The following is a 21174-nucleotide window of genomic DNA, read 5'->3' as shown; positions in this document are numbered from 1 at the left end:
CTATAGTTGGTAAATTCTGTGTCATTTGGTCTCTTGTGGAGAGTTGTCTCATTGGCAATCATACCACATCTTCTTTTATATATATATATGTACTAAAGAAGCATTACCGGAAACAGAAATAAAAGATTTGCAGAAATTTTAGACAAAAGTGCAATGTATTGCCTTGTTTTGAAAATAAATAAAACAACATTCAAGGCAAATATCATTAAGTCGCCGTTTGAATTCTATACTTCATATTACAATTTAAAAAGAATCTTAATGCAATACAAGTTCAAAAACGGAGTTTAATTAAAAATAATATATTTTTGCACACGTTTCAACATTATGTATAGACAGCTGCTTTATTGTCATAGGTGTTCCATTCGTAACTAATCTTTGGCCTAGGTATTCGGACAGGCGTCATGTCTATCAGCCTATGTATTCGGACAGGTCTCATTTCCATCAGCATTTGTGATTCCTCTCGAACTTCTAAAAATAAAATGAAAAGGGTATAACGAAACCAATCCTGTAAAATTGATACTCGGAGTCTCCTGTGTTATTCTGGTAACGTGCACAGTATGAGTTTTTCTTATTGTAGATACAATAACCATAAATACCAGCATTGAAATTGTGTACGCCAGACGCGCGTTTCGTCTTCAAAAGACTCATCAGTGACGCTCGAATCAAAATAAGTTAAAAATGCCAAAACAAAGTTCGAAACAGATATACAATTGCTTATATCTTCGTCATTTGTACTGTGGTGAATAGTTGCCTCATTTGCAATCAAAACACATCTCCTTATTTTTATACCATACACTTCAATTTCGCAATCATTCTGAATGAGCATGAAATTTTGCAATTTGACGTACAGCAAGAAAAATCAATCAATTAATTTACCTGATGAGGGTATGATTTTACTCTTTATACTGCTATGTTATAGTATCTCTCTACATCCTTATTTTTAATTGAAAAGTGAGGCAGAATCCAAAAACCAACGAGTTCATTTGTAAATAAAATGTATAACAAAGGATACATACAAATTTGCGAAAGTTAAGGCATATTCAAGGCAGTTTGAAATATGCTGAATATCAAAACAATTATTGATTAAAGTCGTACATTTTCAGAGTTCTTAATATGATATTTTTATGTGATGAGTGGTGGAAATCGTTACTTTTTGAAATGGTGAGTCCAAGATGAATCGGACGAGACCATAGTACCGTTATGCACTATGATCGTTTTATTCCATGATTTTGTTTACTTTTAAAATTGCGGAGTCGATTATTGATCTTTTTACATAAAATTCGACAAATGCAAATTTTTGAAATTACCATATCATACATTGTTAATTAACACTTACCAAGGTTTTCCTTTGGCTTTTGTTTGGTCATATGTTTCCGTATAAGGAGTATAGTGGTTACTATAATTATTAATCCAAAAACTGCTGAACTAGCACTTATAACAGATATCCAAAGTGTTGACAGTGTTGATGAATCGCTTTCTGTTGCATCTAAATGAAAGATTTAATATTAACTTATTCCCTGTTCATGATTGGAAGTTCTGTGAACTTAGACGATTAAGATAGTTAAATTAGTTTTACCACTTTTGTTAATATTCTTCAATTCTATCATGTACCCTAAGTTCCTAAATTTGCACGTGTATTTTGGTTTCAATCAACCTTGTATTTTGACCAAATCATACTGTCATCGAATAATATTGAGATGTCCCTAATTTGGACAGGATAAAATCCATGAAGCCAAATAGGCCAATCCCCTTCTGTATAAATAAAAAAAGGAATATATTTAACCAATGTCGATATCGAAAAAAAAAGATAACTGGGTAGCAAACGAAAAGTTTGACTTCAACATTATTTTTATTTAAAATCTCGTATAAATACCTGGAAATAATAAATCAGTGGTAAAAGGAGGCTGATTATACAGTTATGTTGTGTAAGATTCTATTCATGAAATTTCAAAAAAAAAAAAAATAGCTGTGGTTTCTTTGAATTTTTGAAATAGTAAGGCTTTTCTATCTAAAGAATAGATTACCTTAGCTGTATTTGGCAAAACTTTTAGGAACTTTTGGTAATCAATGCTCTTCAACTTCGTACTTTATTTGGCCTTTTTTAAATTTTTTTTTTTATTCAAGATTCACTGATGAGTCTTTTGTAGACGAAACTTGCGTCTGGCGCAAATACAAAATTTCAATCCTGGTATCTATGATGAGTTTATTTCTACAAGATGACCCGTTTTGGACTTATTCTATAATGTAAATTAATGCGACGGTAGTTTAACGGTGTTCATATGGTAAAGAAAACAGTGATTTTATAAGTTAAATGTTAAATATTTCTTTGATACAACATTTGAAAGTACGAAATAAAGAACGCAGGAAAAACCAAAATATTAACAAAACATCGAATTATTTTTATCGTTGACTGTTTGCACTTCGTGTGGATTCCAAAGGGCAGTTACTAATGTGTGGTTAACACAAACACATTTTATTAAATCTTTGAAGTCTTTACTGCAATTTCAATTTATTCTATACCTAATTTCATCCCAATAAGCAGAGAACAATTTATTGGTCATTGCGTAGTTTGATGAAAAATTAAAGTTTTACTGTGACTTGACTGTAAGTGTTGCTCTCCACCTATTGCAATGTATTCAAAATTCTGATCAAACTGCCAATTCGATTTATAAAACCAAACTGTTCAATTGGTCAGAAATTTGAACAAACTGCTGTAGAAAACCACAGTCAAGTCGTGAAAGTGCAAGGGGGTGAAATGAAGCATACTTACAATCCTATAAGACTTTAACTCCACTTCATTGATATTATGAAAAATCAGTTAAACAATTTCTATACAAATTTTATTGTAATTGTCAAGCTAAAGGTGATAGGTAGAAATTTTGAATTGCTATAAAAATGTCCAAATTAAGCTTTCATACATTTTTTCTTTCGAAAAGTCTTCTATATTCATAAGAATCAGACATGATTTGAATTAAAACATCTTATATTCAGTAAAATAAATGTGAAATTACTATATGCTGTTAATAAGTTTCCATGGGAGATAACCTACAATCAATATTCTTTTGCATATAGAAGACTTTTTGAAAGAAAAAATGATTATCTCCCATGTAAACTTCCTAACAACGTATTGTAATTTCACATACATTTCACAGAATATAAGATGTTTTAATTCAAATGATGTCTGATTATTATGAATATAGAAGACTTTTCAAAAGAAAAATTGTATGAAAGCTTAGTTTGGACATTTTTATAGCAATTCAAAATTACTACCTATCACCTTCAGCATGACAATAACAATAAAATTTGTATTAAAACTGTTAGACTGAATTTTTCAAAATATCATTGAAGTGGAATTAAAGTCTTATAGGATTGTAAGTATGCCCTATTTTATCACCTTGCACTTTCACGTTTTGACTGTGGTTTTTGTGCAGCAGTTTGTTTAAATTTCTGACCAGTTGAACAGTTTGGTTTTATAAAACAAATTGCAATTTGGTCAGAATTTTGAATATTTTGAATTTGTTGTGTGTTACATTTTAATGTTGTGTTTTTGTTGTGTCGTTGTTCTCCTCTTATATTTGATGCGTTTCCCTCAGTTTTAGTTTGTACCCCGGATTTGTTTTTATCTCTATCGATTTATGAGTTTCGAACAGCGGTATACTACTGTTGCCTTTATTTTGCAATAGTTGGAGAGCAACACTGAAGTCACAGTAACACAGTACGACTTTTACATATTCTTTTATAAACAATTTCACATAATATATTGAGAAGTCTTACCAATCACACTGAAAGACAAAACTCTAACAACTTTATTTCCGATCTTTAAAGTAGGTTTTTGTTTTGTCGCTTCCAATACTTTCTTGATATCTTCTTTGGATTCTGTGCTAGTTATAACGTCATGATTAGCAATAAGACTGCCTTTTCTGTTAAATATTTTGTTAAAATTGAATTATTTGTGACAAACAACTGAGATTTCTGAAATAATACCACAGAAAACATGTCGCTATCATGTATATATATCTTTTCGTAAAAGTTACCCATTTGTTGTCATAATATCAACTATATTTTAACTTATTTGTTACATCACTGTAAATTGACATATCAGTATATGAGTAACAGGGTACAATCATCCAGTGAAGCATTAACTGGTCAACCTTGTATACTGTAGCATTAATATTAAATTTCGCACTCAATTTTGTCCTTTAACTGAAAAAGGTCTGATATTTTTTAATATTTCTTACGCCTTTAAATATTACTGTGCACGTTTTTTTACGGATTTATTCTCTAAATAAATGTTATATTCTTAATATGACTGTTTGTAAGTAATTAAATATCTTTTTCTTTGTGTGAATGCTGTATTATCTGCATATTTCTTCAGTACAATTTTGCTCATCATTGCCAATGGTGAAGTCATTCATAAACTGACAAGTAAGAACTGTTTCATAATTATTTCTAGGAGTCAAATGGTTTAAAAATAGGCTTTTTCGTGTCCATTTTGCTGAACCAATATACGTTATTGATTAGGGGCCAGCTTAAGCCCACCTCCGGGTGCGGGATTTTCTCGCTGCGTTGAAAACTATTTGGTAGCCTTGGGCTGTTTTCTGCTCTTTGGTCGGGTTGTTGTCTCTTTGAAACATTCCCCGTTTCCATTCTCTATTCTATTTCAATTTGAAAATCATATGCTGTTGTCAAATTACAAATTCGTCGATATTTTCCAATTGTCGTAACCACAATTCCGTCCTCGTTTCCTCGAATATGACCTACCGTTTTAGACTTGTCACCCGGTGTGGACGTACATGAGCATCACGAGGGGTGCCTCATGCAAAGCAGGGAATACTAATCCTTATGGACCACCTGAGTTATTGTGCTAAAGTAAGAGCCAATTCTTAAAGTTAAAATGAACGAAATTCCTCTCAATTGATGGACAAATCTGATGAATTACTTACGCAATTGAGTACAACGTAATATTTTTGAAAACCTTCTTGATAGCTGAATTAGAATAATAATTGAACAACTGAAAAAGAAGAAAGTGTTTGCTTTTAGTATCTATCTTCAAATTGAATAAACATTCTTTTTGTATTTTCTTATAAATATAAAACCATAAATCCTAAAGATGAAGTATCTTTTATATTAAAGGAACGCCAAAATTATCTTTTTTTCTCTTTCACGAAAACGAGGAGCTTAGATAATATCTTTTGACCTATACGATCAGCCTTCACCTAACTGAGATGGAAACGCCTCTTTTTAAAAACAAGACACCTTTTGAATTTTAGATCTAAAGGTCAGTACCTATAAAAAGTGGAATTTCTGGAAAGTTTCGTTTCCGGACAATATTTTTGAGTTGTTTGTCAGATTTTCACCAACATTTGGCTGAAAATGTTCCTTGGTTTAAAAAAAAAACCCTTTCCGATTTTGAGAACACAAGTCATGGAAACTAATTGACAGATGTATAATCTGAGTGTTGGATTGTTTTTTTTTTAGAAAATATCTGCTAGCAATTACCATAATCACAGTAGGTAAAGTGTCCGGTCGGAATCGTGTTTATATTGAGTGAATTGCTCGGGATTTCTTTTCCGATTGTGACCGTTTTTTTAGCTTGATCATGATGTTATTTGTAAACAAACAGATTGTTCTTCTCGACAGAAATAAATAAAGGCAACAGCAGTATACCGCTGTTCGCACAAACAAACGCTGGAAACTGATATTTATGGTTAGATAGTATTTGCGATAGAAATTAATTATCAATTGTACATCATTTGGAGTTATAAAAGTTGAATATATGCTTGAAAGGCTTTCATTCTATGATATAAGATAAAGCCCTTTTTATGTACACATGAATGTAAAATTCAAAGGAAAAGCATTCAAACAATTTATATTACATTGTTTTACAGACACTTACAAAAATACGTAATTGTACATTTGGAAAACAATTTAGTTTATATGTCCGATTTTTTTCGAGAACATTCCTGGTTTTTTATGTAACGTCCAGGTTTTATCGAGAAAAGACAAATACTCCTATTGGTTAAAATTTGATCTATAATTGCATTCAAGTAAGAAAGAAAATTAAAAAATATGAATGAAATACAAAACACTAAGAAGTCAGTTTTAAAGGCCCCTTATGCCTTTATCTTTGTCATGTTTTCTTTCAAAAACCCAGGCAGTTTTGAGTAAACCAGATCGTTTCAATAGTAATTGTGACATGTTGGTAAATCAGAGAAAACACTAGAAACAATCTGAAAGTAAGCACCATTATAATGACTTTTACCAAGTTTGGTGTATATATATGCTTTTGGTTTCAGAAAAGATTTTTTGTTAAAAGGTTTAATGATCAACGACAACAGACGACAATAGATCATATCGTTACTTTGGACATGCGTGCTAAATATATCTATATATATATATATATATACAACTCGTCTAAACATCAGCCCAACAATGTTAGATCTGTAAATTTGCTTTCGCAAATTTTTGTTCTTCCCTCGCCGGGATTCGAACTCATGCTACTGAGACATGACATCAAATCGCCTACACTGTATCCGACGCACTAGACTAGGCTTCTCAATAATAAAGCTTTCGGTGGCCGGGTGTTACCTTTCCTCGTCAGTTTTAATCTAGCGTCGTAATACAGTACATGATATATAAGGCATGAAGATGGAATTGTTACAGATCAGCTGAAATATCTATTGTAAAGGATCCTACATATATAAATATATATACATATATCATGAATAACTTTACCCCAGTGAAAGTATCGCGGAACAGCTGTTTGTATTTTGCGGTTGTAGTATTTGTCAAATCCACTGTGACTTTGTAATTAAGGCGCAAATAAATTCTCTCTGTAAACTTCTTTTCCTCTCCTATCAAATGAAAATATAAACCGAAATAGTGTTTGGTCTCAATTGCGGCGTTATGAATTTCTTATCCTAAAAAAAACTTAGAAAAACTAAAGTTAATTTGAAACTTGTTTTCAACTTGGCCAAGAACTTGATTAATTTATTAGTATTATTTACTTGTGAAATTCGTGATTTATCTTCAATGGGCCTATAAAGAGACCTTCAATCCACCATTTTCTACATGAGAAAATGCCTGTACCAAGTAAGGAATATGTCAGTTGTTGTCCATTCGTTTGATGTGTTTGTGCTTTTGATTTTGCCATTTGATTACGGACTTTCCGTTTTGATTTTTTTCAGTATTTTTGTGATTTAACTTTTTAACATATCATATACTTAGTTTCTTGAGAGAAAAAAATAAGAAAATAAAGATTTTTAATGTCCCCGACCTGCATTCATCATTATATTATCAACAAGCAAAATATTGCCCTTTTAAGATGCAGCTATACATGACTTATGTACACCCATATTTCAAAAACAGAAAATGCATAAAAAAAGAGCTGATTTACCAAAAAATAAGGTATAATTAACTGAAAAGTGAAGGTGACATGTGTGTTATAAATATACACGATACACAGTCTTGGATATAGACCAACATGCCAAATTTTATACATCTTCGTCAAACGAAAAAAAAAAATCCTTGCCAAGACAAGCCTTCGTACCTTAAATATTAAGATCAAAGATTATTAAATGTGATACAGCTGCACGTCATAAACAACTATATAAATCTGCATCAAAAGAAGACATGACAAATTTCTGGGCCAAATATAGCCATAAGAAAAACAAATGCAATAACGCGAGGTAAAATGCATGTCATACGTCAATAACACGGTATCAGAATTCTGTGCATATTTGTAATATGTGTAAATGTGGTATTTCAGGATAATATAATAGAACTTTTCATCATAAAAATAATACAATGTCGAATTTAATATTTTATATATCTTCTATTGATACTTGTTAATACCTTTTGTAGAAGAAACAATTGTAGCTGTTTGTGTTGTAAAGACAGCTGCACTCTTAGTTGCTGATGAGGCAATACTTTCTACATGACTTATACTCCCAGTTGATGTCACTGAATCTAAAATAGATTGATCTATATATCTAAGATAAAAGATTTGGTTATAAAATGTAATGTTTATATTTTATAATTGTAAATTTACAATTAACGGTAACGAAGGATGTTTTGTATATATCGCAATTATATGAAAGATACATCAGTTCGACATTTTGATATAATTTTATACGACAAACCCCCGAGTGTATTTTTAATATTCATCGCAATTATTCATATACCGTAAACAAGTAAAGATGAACTACTTACATCCTTTTTAATAAGATTCTTCATGTTTTTGAAAAAGGTTCCTTAAAAACGAATGCTATGCTCGTCCCTTACTTTTTTCTAAAACAAACAGATGCCACAGGAGTGAGGAATCTAGTTACAAAAATCACCGCCCTTGCAAACAGTGACAAATTTGGTACACTTAATAGTTTTCGGAACGTGCCAACCTCAATATATTTTTCGACATGCTGTATACTACACAAAATTACGATAATATATATATGTGATGCTTAACCCTTAAGCTCAAGGAAAACTGTCTAGTCACTAGGCGAATTCTAATGGACTTGATTGAGAAAAAAAAAACATTTAACGCGACTACATAAAGAAGACCGCATATATTTGCAACGAAGGAAGTCGACCTAATCTAATAAATGTTAAAAACAATTGATGTCTTCTAATAAATTATCGTGTTTTGTCAAGATATTTTCCTTTAAATTTTAAACATGACAAGACGTAACAATTTATTATGATAGCACAAAAATAAGTAAATATGCATCATACACTGATGCGAGAAAATCAGCTCCTGGTATTTTGAAAAAATCCGGACAAGTGTTTGATTTCAAAATGATGGAAGAATGTTAACAGTATATGTCTCGGCCATTTATTTCTTTAAAGTAATATCATTTCAAGATTCGATACAGTTTAAAATGTTTATTCAACATAAAGGCCTATACATTGCCATGGAACACTTTATCCAGTACGTTCACGACATAACTTAATGTTTGAATATACATAAAAGTATGTAGAAGAAGAAACCAAGGGATCATTAAAAGTAGAGCTAAAACCGGTCCCAGGTCAATCGACCCTGAAAAAATTGATGCCATGATATATGAACACTTCTGTAATCTGTAACGTGCCTTCGACATTCTTCAATAACTATCAGGTACACTCCAGATATAAAATCCGGATATATACAATGGAGCACAAAAAAAAAAACAGCAAATGTGCATCAGGTATTAGTTGTCTTCGGAGAGTCTAGATATTGTTTTTTTAATGGCATAATTTTCGAATCTTAACATTTTGAAAACAATTATCTTTTGAATCATACATGTTCAGAAGCTCTATTTACTGAAAGATATATGACCGATTTTCCAAGTATCAGTTATTTTACTAACGGGGTGACAGGGTGACAAATTTCTTGGACATATATAGCTATGTTAGAAATTAAATCAAGAGCATGTCATACTTCAATAAAGCGGTAGCATAATTCCATGGATATATGTCATATGAGTAAATGTAGTATTTAAAGATAATGTAAGATAATTATAATCAGTAAAGTAATATAATATCGAATTTGATTTTTGAAATATCTTATATTAATACTTGTCCATACCTTTTGTAGAAGGAACGATTGTAGCTGTTTCTGTTATAAAGACACCTGCACTGTTAGTATTAGATGAGGCATTACCTTTTCCGGTACTTAAACTCCCAGTCGATGTCACTGAATTTAAAAAAAAAAAGATTGGTTGATCAATCTAAAATAGAGGGTTTAATTATAAAATGCAATATTGGTTTTCATACATCACAATTACTTTACCTGCGAGATCAAATGATTTTTATGGATTAAATGCATTTAACTAAAGCATAAAACACTCTAAAATATGGTTATAAAATCAAAACCCTTCCTTTACGGATGTAAAGGTCTATAGAAGTTTCTGTTATGACAAATGGGATTTTCTTATAATAATTCCCTTACGTATAATAGACAAACAATCCACCATTTTAAATATAATAATACTTAGATTTGGATACACCTTTGTTTCAATATCAAAAAGTAAACGTTAAAAGCAAAATGCTTTTTGGGTAAATTGAGGAAATATTTCAAGGGTGCTTTTGGATTATAACGATTCATGACAAACTGTCTTACGCGCATAGACACACCTGCAAATATGATAAATCTACGCCAAAAGGCTAATCATGTTTTGTCTCAGACAAACATACTGAACAGCGCAATCTATGATTTAAAATTCGCATCAATGGTCAACGTTATATGTATGTAGAGAAGATATGAAAACATAAGGTACAGGGATATGACAATATCAAAAAAATATAGTTGTTTTAAAACAACAAGAACATTCACGGAAAATGTTTGTCTCCTTCAAAGGATTCTTTCCATATGCGAGAATGTAATTTTAAAGTTTCAGTGTACGCTTTCATCAGAATAATTCGATAAATTTGATATAATTTCATATGAAAAAAAACACGAATTCATCTTTGATATTCATAGCAATTATTCATATACTGTAAACAAGTAAAAATGTCTTGTCCAATATATTACTTACATCCGCTTCAATAAGCATATTTAGGTTTTTTAAAGAATGTTCCTTAATAACGGATGCAATGCTCGTCCCTTACTATTTTGTAAAACAAACAGATGCCACGGAAGTGGCCATTCTAGCCATAATATATGTACAGTTATGTTATTTGTAAATTGAAAACTGAGATGTGTTTGTCTTTGACATTCTACAGTAAATATCAGGTACACTCCAGATACATAATCCGAATATATAAAATTGAGCACAAATACAGCCAAATGTGCTTCAAACACTAATTGTCTTGGGAGAGTCGTAATATTGTTTTTTGTTTAAATGGCATATTTTTCAAAAATAAAATCATCTTTTGATTCATACATCATTATATAGCTATGTTAGAAACTACATCAATACATCAAGAACTACGGATAAAAAGCATGTCATTCTTCAAAAATAGATCGGTAGCATAATTCCATGGATATATGTAATATGTGAAAATGTAGTATTTAAAGATAATGTAAGATAATTATAATCAGTAAAGTAATATAATATCGAATTTGATTTTTAGAATATCTTATATTGATACTTGTTCATACCTTTTGTAGAAGGAACGATTGTAGCTGTTTCTGTTATAAAGACACCTGCACTGTTAGTCTTAGATGAGGCATTACCTTTTCCGGTACTTAAACTCCCAGTCGATGTCACTGAATTTAAAAAAAAAACGATTGGTTGATAAATCTAAAATAAAGGGTTCAGTTATAAAATGCAATATTTGTTTTCATACATCACAATTACTTTACCTGCGAGACCAAAGGTTTTTATGGATTAAATGCAATTATCTAAAGCATAAAACACTCGAAAATATGGTTATAAAATCAAAACCCTTCCTTTACGGTTGTAAAGGTCTATAGAAGCTTCTGTTATGACGAATGGTTTTTTCTTACAACAATTCTCTCACGTATAATAGACAAACAATCCACCATTTTGAGATATAACAATGCTTAGATTTGGATACACCTTCGTCTCAATTTCAGAAAGTAAACGTTAAAAGACCCCAATAGCAAAATGCTTTTTGAGTAAATTGAGGACATATTTCAAGGGTGCTTTTGGATTATAACGATTCATGACAAACTGTCTTACGCACATAGGCACACCTGCAAATATGATAAATCTACGTCAAAAGGCTAATCATGTTTTGTCTCAGACAACCATACTAAAAAGCGCAATCTATGATTTGAAATTCGCATCAATGGTCAACGTTATATGTATGTCGAGGAGATATGAAAACATAAAGTACAGGGATATGACAATATCAAAAAGATTTAATTGTTTTAAAACAACAAGAACATTCACAGAAAATGTTTGTCTCCTTCAAAGGATGCTTTGCATATGCAAGAATGTGGTTTTAAAGTTTCAGAGTATGCTTTCAACGGAATAATTCGATAAATTTGATATATTCATTTTTGATATTCATCGCAATTATTCATATACCGTAAACAAGTAAAGATGTCTTGTCAAATGTATTACTTACATCCGCCTAATAAGCATCTTAGAGTTTTTTGAAGAATGTTCCTTAAATACAGATGCAATGCTCGTCCCTTCCTCTTATTGTAAAACAAACAGATTTTTTAGATTTTAAACATATGTTAGTCATTTAGATATGAAAAGGATTGAACAACAGGCACAACCTATAAAAGCTCTCTCCATATTACATGTACAAGGTATATATGTATAAATCAAATATTAACAACTGTATTCAAAATAATACAATATAGTGGAAAATGCATGCTACTTATGAGCACACACAAGCAAGCATATATTTACAGTGTTAATTATTAAATGTAAAGTATATTTAAGTATGTAGTCAATTTATCATATTTTTTTTAAGTACCTTGAGGTATGTAAATATCTTTTATAAGTCATTAGAAATATGTATATAAGGTTTGGAAAAAAATGAATTGTTGAAGGAAAAAAGGAAACAAATGAGAAAATAAATACATAAATAAATAAATAAATAAATAAATAACTGAATAAATAAATAAATAGGTATAAACACTAAATAAAACAGAAACTAAGAAAAATTTCAAACAAAACGATGAGTGTCACTGATGTATTTTTGAACAGATTTAAAAATAGCAATATTCATATCATATGAAAATAATCTGTTTCCAAAAAGTAATAAATCAATATTTGTGTCAATATTATCAACAATGGAGTAAATAGAATCCAGTAAAGTCTGTCTGACATCATTGTACTTAGGGAAAATAAAGAGGAAATGCTGGTTATCCCCAACAGGGTGATTACAGTTTGTACAAATAGTGTTTTCTGATAAGAACTGATTAAACAAATAAGATTTAAGCATTATTTCTGAGTTGACAATGACTTATATTATGTTTCCTTATCCCATAACTGAAAGGTTTAAATATTTCCTCAGTCTTATAAAACTTGTCCAATCCACTTCTGAATATACACAAACTTAGAAATGTTTGTATACTTAAAGGAAAACTATTCAAAAGTCTTATAGTGGAAGGAATGAAACTATGAAAGTAAGAGCTAGTTCTAGGAAGAAGAGGGTGAAAAGTATTATTTTCATTTCTCAAAGTATAAAGGGTTTGTCCAGGAAAAAATGGCTGAACTAACTCATATAAGTATGCAGGTGTCATCCCATTTAATATTTTATAAAACAGAATAACCTTATGTTTATTTCGTCTATTCTCAAGAGTTTCAAGTCCTAATTTAATATAAAGTTTTTGTCTAGAGGAATTACGCCGTAGTCCAGTAATTATTCTAGTAGCTTCTATTTGAATATTTTCAAGAAGCTCAGACTCGTGGTGGGAACAATTTCCCCAAATAACTCTAATATAGGTCTAATAAAAGCATAATACATACGTATGAGTGAATTCCTGTCTAATAAATGTCTAACCTGTCGTAGCACAGATAAACGAGAACATGTTTTTTTATAAATATTATCAATATGTGTGTTCCAAGAAGCTGATGACTGAAATGTTATCACAAGATGACAGTGAATATTTATTTTCTCATCCTCTTCACCATTCCCATCATCCCAAATAATACAGGTGAATGCTCAAATATTGTTTTCTTTGAATTAAATTGAACAGCCCATGATTTTGCCCAATTTGAGATAACATCTAAGTCATCAGTCAAAGAAGCAGCTGCTACAGAATGATCATTATCTACTATAACAAATAAAGAGGTGTCATCTTCAAAAAGTCTAGTATCTTTACCAATGTCCTTTACTATTTCCTTTATATAAATGAGAAATAGAAAGGGTCTCAAAACTGATCCATGAGGGACACCTGCATGTATACTTCTAAGAGTTGATGAAAGCCTTCTGAAACTACCTTTTGTTGTCGATCTGAAAAATAACTTTCTATTCAAGATAAAAGCTGATCATTTAAGCCAGATTGTTTCAGTTTAAATAAAAGTCCTTTATGCCAAACTTTATCAAAAGCTCTAGATACCTCACAAAATACAAACCTTACATCCCTCCTACTATCCATATTACTGATAATTTTTTGATATATGTCAACTAACTGATTAACAGTAGCGTCTCCTGGTTTGAATCCAGATTGAAACTTTGACAGAAGGTTATTACTCCTCACATAATTATACAAGTGTTTGAAAAGAACCTTTTCCATAATCTTACACACGATACTAGTAACAGAAATAGGACGATAGTTAAGAACTGAATGTGGACTACCTTTTTCTTTGAAAGTAGGATTAACATGTGCAATTTTCCATAACAATGGAACCTGTTTAACTGAAAGAAACATATTAAATAATTTAGCTAATGGTTTAGAAACAAAGCTAACAACTTCTTTTAAAATTCTAGGACTGATACCATCAGGTCCAGCTGGTTGATTTATATTCAGAATTTTTAACTGGTCTAAAATTTCTTTCTCAGTGATGATGAATTTGTTTAAATGACATGAATGATGCTCATTACTATCAGGAATTTCTTGTTCTGTATCAATATTAGCTATATTAGCGAAATGATTGTTAAGGATCTCAGATTTGTCCAATGGATGAATAAAAATTTGGCCATCGTGTTCTAAAAGGGGTAATCTCTGCAATACGCCACCATTTACCAGGAGGAATATTTTTATCAATAAGTTGTGATGTCAGTTTGCACTTATAGTCATCTTTTGCTTTTCTAACTAAACTGATAATTTCATTACGAATTTCTCTAAAATTTTTCCAGTGATCTGGACTATGTGAAATTTTTGTTTTATGGTGAATGCTATTGCGATGTCTTATATTATTTCTAATAAAATTGTTCATAAATGGTTTATGGTTTGGTCGTACTGTAATACTTTTAGTAGGTATATATTTGTTGACAGTACTTTCAAAGTTCATATAAACATCATTTTATATTATTTGAGTTAAAAACTACATCATCCCAGTCAGTTTCAATCAACCGTTTTTTAAGACCCTCATAATCTGCACGTTTAAAATCACGAATTTGTCTTTTAAACGAGTGTTGTTTAAAAGTTTTAAATGAAATTTCAACTGAAATAGGAGAGTGAGAACTGCATATCGGAGTAAGAACAGTTACTGATTTAATCAAGTTTTTTTCGATTTGTCACACATAAATTAATACAAGTTCCAGCTAGGGTTGTAAAGTTAATAGGCTCCCAAACAAAATTTTCTAAATTTAAACGGTCAAGTAACTTTTTAAAAGAGTTACTTGTGTTAGACAACATATCGCAATTAAAATCACCACAAAGGAAAAGAGGCAAATTAAAATCAAATGCTTTATCTACTGACTCAATAAATAAGTCCTATATATGAGAATTTGAGTTTGGAGGCCGGTATACTGTAATTGTACTTATTTTCGCGGTGTATTTATTTTCTGGAATTTCGCGGTCGGTTTATTATCGCGAAAATAAATACACGCGAATCTAAATCCAACCTTTCAACTGAAAACTAACTGTTCATCTATGCATGTAAACTTGACCTTACATCGATGACATGACATGTTTACAACCCTGTTAATCCATTTAATAAACAAACTAGATTAATTAATATCAACCGGTGACAAGTAAAAACCAATTAAAGATCAAAGAAACAATAATGACTCGAGATTACCTTTTCTATGGTAGTAGTTATCGATTGATTTACAAACATGTGTGCATAGTAGCAGACATTGTTTTTGATTTCTCTTTACTGTAATCATTTAATAACAAACAAAATTGTAATTATGATAAGATTTTATGAAAATAAACAAGCGCGAAAAAGTACACACGTAGATTGTTTACAAATAACCAAAGTTACAAAATTTCCACAAAGTTTATCATTAACTGAGAGCGACTTCTGCTATACCGGTCTTAATGGACGAATAGGAGGCTGGTCTTTCTCCTGAATTAATTAACGTTTTAACATTTTGAATTAAACATGAAGAATGACCAACGAATGAAGTAAAATTGCAATCAGTTCAGTTATACCGGTAAACTTACTAGTAACTGTTACATTTTACCCAACGGCTATTTACGCATTTACTTAAATACATTATACCAGACGGCTATTTACGCCTTTACTTTTTATACAGTTCATATTGACACACGAGGCAATAATTATAGCTGTTAAGCAATTTTTTTATTTTTCTAGATTTTTTGGGAAAAATTCGCGAAAATAAATACCCGCGAACTGGTTTGAAATACACAATTCGCGAAAATAAGTAAGTACCCTCGAAAAAGTACAGTAATACACCAACTAAATTTGTTCATTACTACAATTCCTCACTTCAACCCAAAGTAATTCAAGATTACTTACGGATAGTTCATTCCGTACAATAACATGTAAACTATTTTTCACAAAAATGGTCACACCTCCACCATGTCTATTTCTATCTAACCTTATAGGTTTATGAAACACATTTGATTTAATTTGGTCATCATTAATCGACTTGTCGAGATGAGATTCAGATATACAAATAATGTCATACTCATTTCATTGTTAATGAGGTCTAATTTAGGAAGTAAACTGCACACATTATTGTGTACTATTTTCAATTTCTTTTTTTAACCTGATCTGGACCTGAATTTTGCTCAATTCCGAATATAAAAAATATAACAAACAGATGCCACAGAAGTGGGCATTCTATCCATAATGTATGTACAGTTATGTTATTTGTAAATTAGAAACTGAGATGTGTTTGTCTTTTACATCCTACAGTAAATATCAGGTACACTCCAGATACATAATCCGAATGTATACAATTGAGTACAAAATCAGCAAAATGTGCTTCAAACACTAGTTGTCCTAGTTGTCTTGGGAGAGTCGTAATATTTTTTTTTAAATGGCATATTTTTAAAATAAAATCATCATTCGATTCATACATCATTATATATCTGTTAGAAACTACATCAAGAACTGGGGGTAAAAAGCAAGTCATTCTTCAATAAAACGGTGGCATAGTTCCATGGATATATTTAATATGTGTAAATGTAGTATTTAAAGATAATGTAAGATAATTATAATCAATAAAGTAATATAATATCGAATTTGATTTTTATAATATCTTATATTGATACTTGTTCATACCTTTTGTAGAAGGAACGATTGTAACTGTTTGCGTTATAAAGACACCTGCACTGTTAGTCTTAGATGAAGCATTACCTATTCCGGTTCTTAAACTCCCAGTCGATGTCACTGAATTTAACAAAAGATTGGTTAATAAATCTAAAATAGAAGGTTCAGTTATAGCACTTTAGATTAGTTTTCATACAACACCATTACTTCACCTTTGAGAACAAAGAAATTTTTGTATTAATTGCAATTATCTAAAGCATAAAACACTTTAAAATATGATTTAAAAATTTTAAATCCGTCCATTAAGGATGTAAAGGTCTATGGAATTTTCTGTTATGATGGAGGATACTAGCCTACATCAATTCTTCTACGTGTAAATGACAGACAATCTATAATTTTGAGATATCATAATACTTAGAATTGGATTCACATCGTTTCAGTATCAGAAAATAAACATGAAAAACCTCAAAAGCAAAATGCAATTTGTGTAAATTTAAAGCAATTGTCAAGGTGTGTGTGGATTTTAACGATTCATGACAAATTGTCTTACGCACAAAAACACACCTGCAAAATATGATAAATTTACGTCAAAAGACTAATCATGTTCCGTCTCAGACAAACATACTTAAAAAGTGCGATCAATGATTTGACATTCGCATCAATGGTCAAAGTCATATGTATTTGAAGGAGATATGCAAACATCAAATATAGGGATATAACACTATCAAATTGATATAGCTGTATGAAATTAAGAAAATTCAGGGAAAATGATTGCGTCCTTTAATAAAGATTTACTAGAAAATAAGGTATAATGAGCTAAATTCAAGATTACATATGTGCTATGACTATTCATGACACATTGTCTTGGATACAGACCATTATGTAAAATCTCATATTCTACGTCAAACCATTTTTTGGTCCAGACAAACTTATATTACTAACAAAAAATCCCAGTGATTTGGCCTTTATGTGAAATCAAGGTCAAATCTCAGTAAAAGTGATACAACCACACGTCATATACTAGTATTTCTGTAACTCTTAATCGATAATTCCTTTTCCTGACCTGTTGATTATTTCTATTTAATCAATGTGTGGTTCGTTTGATCTCAGTTTTTCATTGTTAAAAATTCAATTATGACGTCATATTTTCTTGTTTTTATCTGAATTCTGAATTTCCTGTTGTGACGTTAGAAAAAGTGGCACCAATGCCTGATGACGTCATATAGAAAAAACACATCTTTTTTTGCAGAACATAGAAAAAGAAGGATTTGGTTTGTCTGCATATCGTCTAAAAATCATAAGAGAAACAGAATCCACCACGCAATCTCTTGCTATACGATTTTCGCCACTCTCGACAGTTGCATTTTAAAAATTTAAACACACTGTCTCGAGTTGAGAAATATCGTATCACATTCGATGAGTGGTAAAATCTATCTAAAAATCAGCATAAAAAAATGAAAAACTTCTAGGCCAGATATAGCTGTATGAGAAAGAACAAGAACTCGAAGTAAAAAGCATGTGATAGGGGAGGGTTGAGATCTGACAAAACATGTTAAACACTGCCGCATTTTTTGTGTCTGCCACAAGTCAGGAACATCTAACCTTTGAAAGTCTTGATTGTGTGTTTTTTTTTTTTAATTTTGGTTCATTTGTATGTTTCGAAGTTAAGTGTGGCGTCAATTTCGCTGAACTAGTATACATTATTGTAAAGGCGTCAGCTGAAACTCGCCTCCGAGTTCGTGATTTTCTCGCTGCGTTAAAGGCCCATTGATGGCCTTTGGTTGATTTCTGCTCTTTGGTCGGGATGTTGTCTCTTTGACAAAAAAGTAAAATCACTAAAATACTGAACTCCGAGGAAAATTCAAAACGGAAAGTCCCTAATCAAATGGCAAAATCAAAAGCTTAGACACATCAAACGAATGGATAACAACTGTCATATTCCTGACTTGGTACAGGCATTCTCTTATGTAGAAAATGGTGGATTGAACCTGGTTTTATAGCTAGCTAAACCTCTCACTTGTATGACAGTCGCATCAAATTCCATTATATTGACAACGATGCGTGAACAAAACAAACAGACATAATAGGTAAAAATGTCAAAAATAAAGGTACAGCAGTCAACATTGTGTTATAATCTTAATCAATATAAAAAAAAAACAAAATAGCTTTTTTATTATACGATTTTATCTATCTATGTTTAATCCACCCTTAAAGGATTGAAAGATTTTAAGTACTTGGACCGAAGCCTTACCTGACAGGCACATAGTTAGGTTAACATTAACTCTGACGTAGAATCGCGCGTTTGATATACATCAGTTCCCCGTTTTACATTCTATTTTTTCTTAAATAAAGTGGTAGCATACTACTATGTATATATTTGTAATATGTGTAAATGTTGTATATAAGGATAATACGACAGAACTAAAGCAATAAAATACAATGTCAAATTTGCTTTTTTTTTAAATATCTTGTCTCAATACGTGTTGATACCTTTTGTAGAATCAACAGTTGTAGCTGTTTGTGTTGTAAAGACTGCTGCACTGTTAGTTGTTGATGAAGTATAACCAATTCCGGGATTTAAACTCCCAATTGATGTCATTGACTCTAAAAAAGATTGATTAATCTTTATGCATGTCACTTTACAATTGAAGACAAAGGATTTCATGTCATACATTGCAATTATCTTAAAATATAATATAATATTATTGCATCTTAAAAAGCCACTTAATCAAAGCCCACATTATTTTGGAGGCAGTACATTAAAAAATACAATTAAAAACTTAAATCCACAAATCCTTCCTTAAAGGATCTAAATGCTATTATAAGTATATGTTATGGCGAATGGTGCTTGCTTACTTTCTCATCTCCCCATCGCGTTCTCTCTAGTGTAAAAGGCAAATAATCGTCCATTATAAGATAAAATAATACTAGAATTGGATACACCTGCGTTTCGAAAAACAAAATAAGACACGCAAAAAGAGCTAAGTAACAAAATACAATTAGTGTAAATGGAGGTTTAATGTCAAGTGTGCATGTGGATTATAACAATTCATGACAAACTATCTTATGGACAAAGTCACACTTTCAAAATATCTTGAATCTACATTAAAAAAGGTACAATGATTTGACAGTCGGTCAAAGACATATGTATATCATGGAGATGTGAAAAACATTGATACGACCATATCAAAAGATGCATATGTACGAAATCAAAAAAAAAAATGAGAAAATGATTGTGTTATAAAGAAATTCTCTGCCTATGCCATAATGTGAATTAAATGTTTTGAATTATGTGTTTCATCAATATGACTCGGTATTTTGATACAATTCTACAAAGAAAAGACTTATGCATTTATACTTTGCATCGTATTTATTTATATACCTTAAAACAAGAATAAATGTTTTGTTCAATAAATAACTGTTTTAGTAAAGATATTTTCATGAAACATTTTAGTCTGAACAGACATAACGCTTAATTATACTTACACAAACAAGTATGTCAATATCAAGTATACATTGATGTAAGAAAATCAGCTCCAGGTATTACAAATAGATCAGGACAAATTTTTAATTCAAAAAGATAACGAAAGGACGGATACAGTAAACACTATATGCCCCAGCCACTTAACACTTTAAGGTAATGTCATTTAAAGAATTGACACATACTATAAAAAAAAATCAGCATAAAGGCCTATACATTGCAATTGAATATTTTATCCAATACGTTCGTGTCAGACCTTAACATTTCATTATACATAAAACTATGTAAAATATGAAACCGACGGAGATTAAATGAAGAGCACAATTAGTGCTACTGTAGTTTATAGAATTTCATATCTCGTACATCGAATAGGAAGAAACAAATCAAGGGAAAAAAAACAGAAACAAAGGAAACCTCACGAACTCCATAACGAGCGAGACCGGGTGCATCGACAGGGCAAGCGTATCCATATATACATGCGTCACCCGCCACGGAAATTCATACTCAGCAAAATTGTCACAACCAATGATAGGACTCAAACGGTAAAATTACAGACGTGTCGTTTAAAAGTTGAGACATCAACACATCAATTTGGTCGCAGTTCATTGAACTTTAACCAATTATAACCATGATATATGTACAGTTATATTATTTGTAAAT

The 21174-nt window shown here is 30.9% G+C and overlaps 1 protein-coding gene across 1 annotated transcript; it reads right to left on the bottom strand.

The window, feature by feature from the left end:
* Positions 1-288: 288 nt before the first annotated feature.
* On the bottom strand, positions 289-19632 carry LOC127736984 (uncharacterized). Its single transcript, XM_052247541.1, has 9 exons — positions 19524-19632; positions 11078-11185; positions 9563-9670; positions 7855-7968; positions 6736-6854; positions 4944-5011; positions 3775-3920; positions 1337-1486; positions 289-468 (listed from the first exon to the last, which is right to left on the bottom strand). The coding sequence occupies exons 1-9, from the start codon at positions 19630-19632 to the stop codon at positions 323-325; spliced, it is 1068 nt and encodes a 355-aa protein (XP_052103501.1). The 3' UTR covers positions 289-322.
* Between the last annotated feature and the right edge of the window lie 1542 nt (positions 19633-21174).

The sequence above is a fragment of the Mytilus californianus genome, unplaced genomic scaffold, assembly GCF_021869535.1.
Source record: "Mytilus californianus isolate M0D057914Y unplaced genomic scaffold, xbMytCali1.0.p SCAF_4, whole genome shotgun sequence".
In the NCBI taxonomy this organism is placed as follows: Eukaryota; Metazoa; Mollusca; class Bivalvia; order Mytilida; family Mytilidae; genus Mytilus; species Mytilus californianus.
This window is presented reverse-complemented; position numbering and strand designations above follow the sequence as displayed.

What these genes read in the sequence shown, in the direction of transcription:
- LOC127736984 (XM_052247541.1), bottom strand. Translation starts at nt 19,632, where the DNA reads ATGACATCAATTGGGAGTTTAAATCCCGGAATTGGTTATACTTCATCA. An exon ending in AATCGTTCCTTCTACAAAAG is followed by an intron (nt 7,969 to 9,562) that starts GTATGGACAAGT and finishes AATCTATTTTAG; the next exon opens with ATTCAGTGACATCAACTGGG. An exon ending in ATTACGTTGTACTCAATTGC is followed by an intron (nt 3,921 to 4,943) that starts GTAAGTAATTCA and finishes AATATTTAACAG; the next exon opens with AAAAGGCAGTCTTATTGCTA.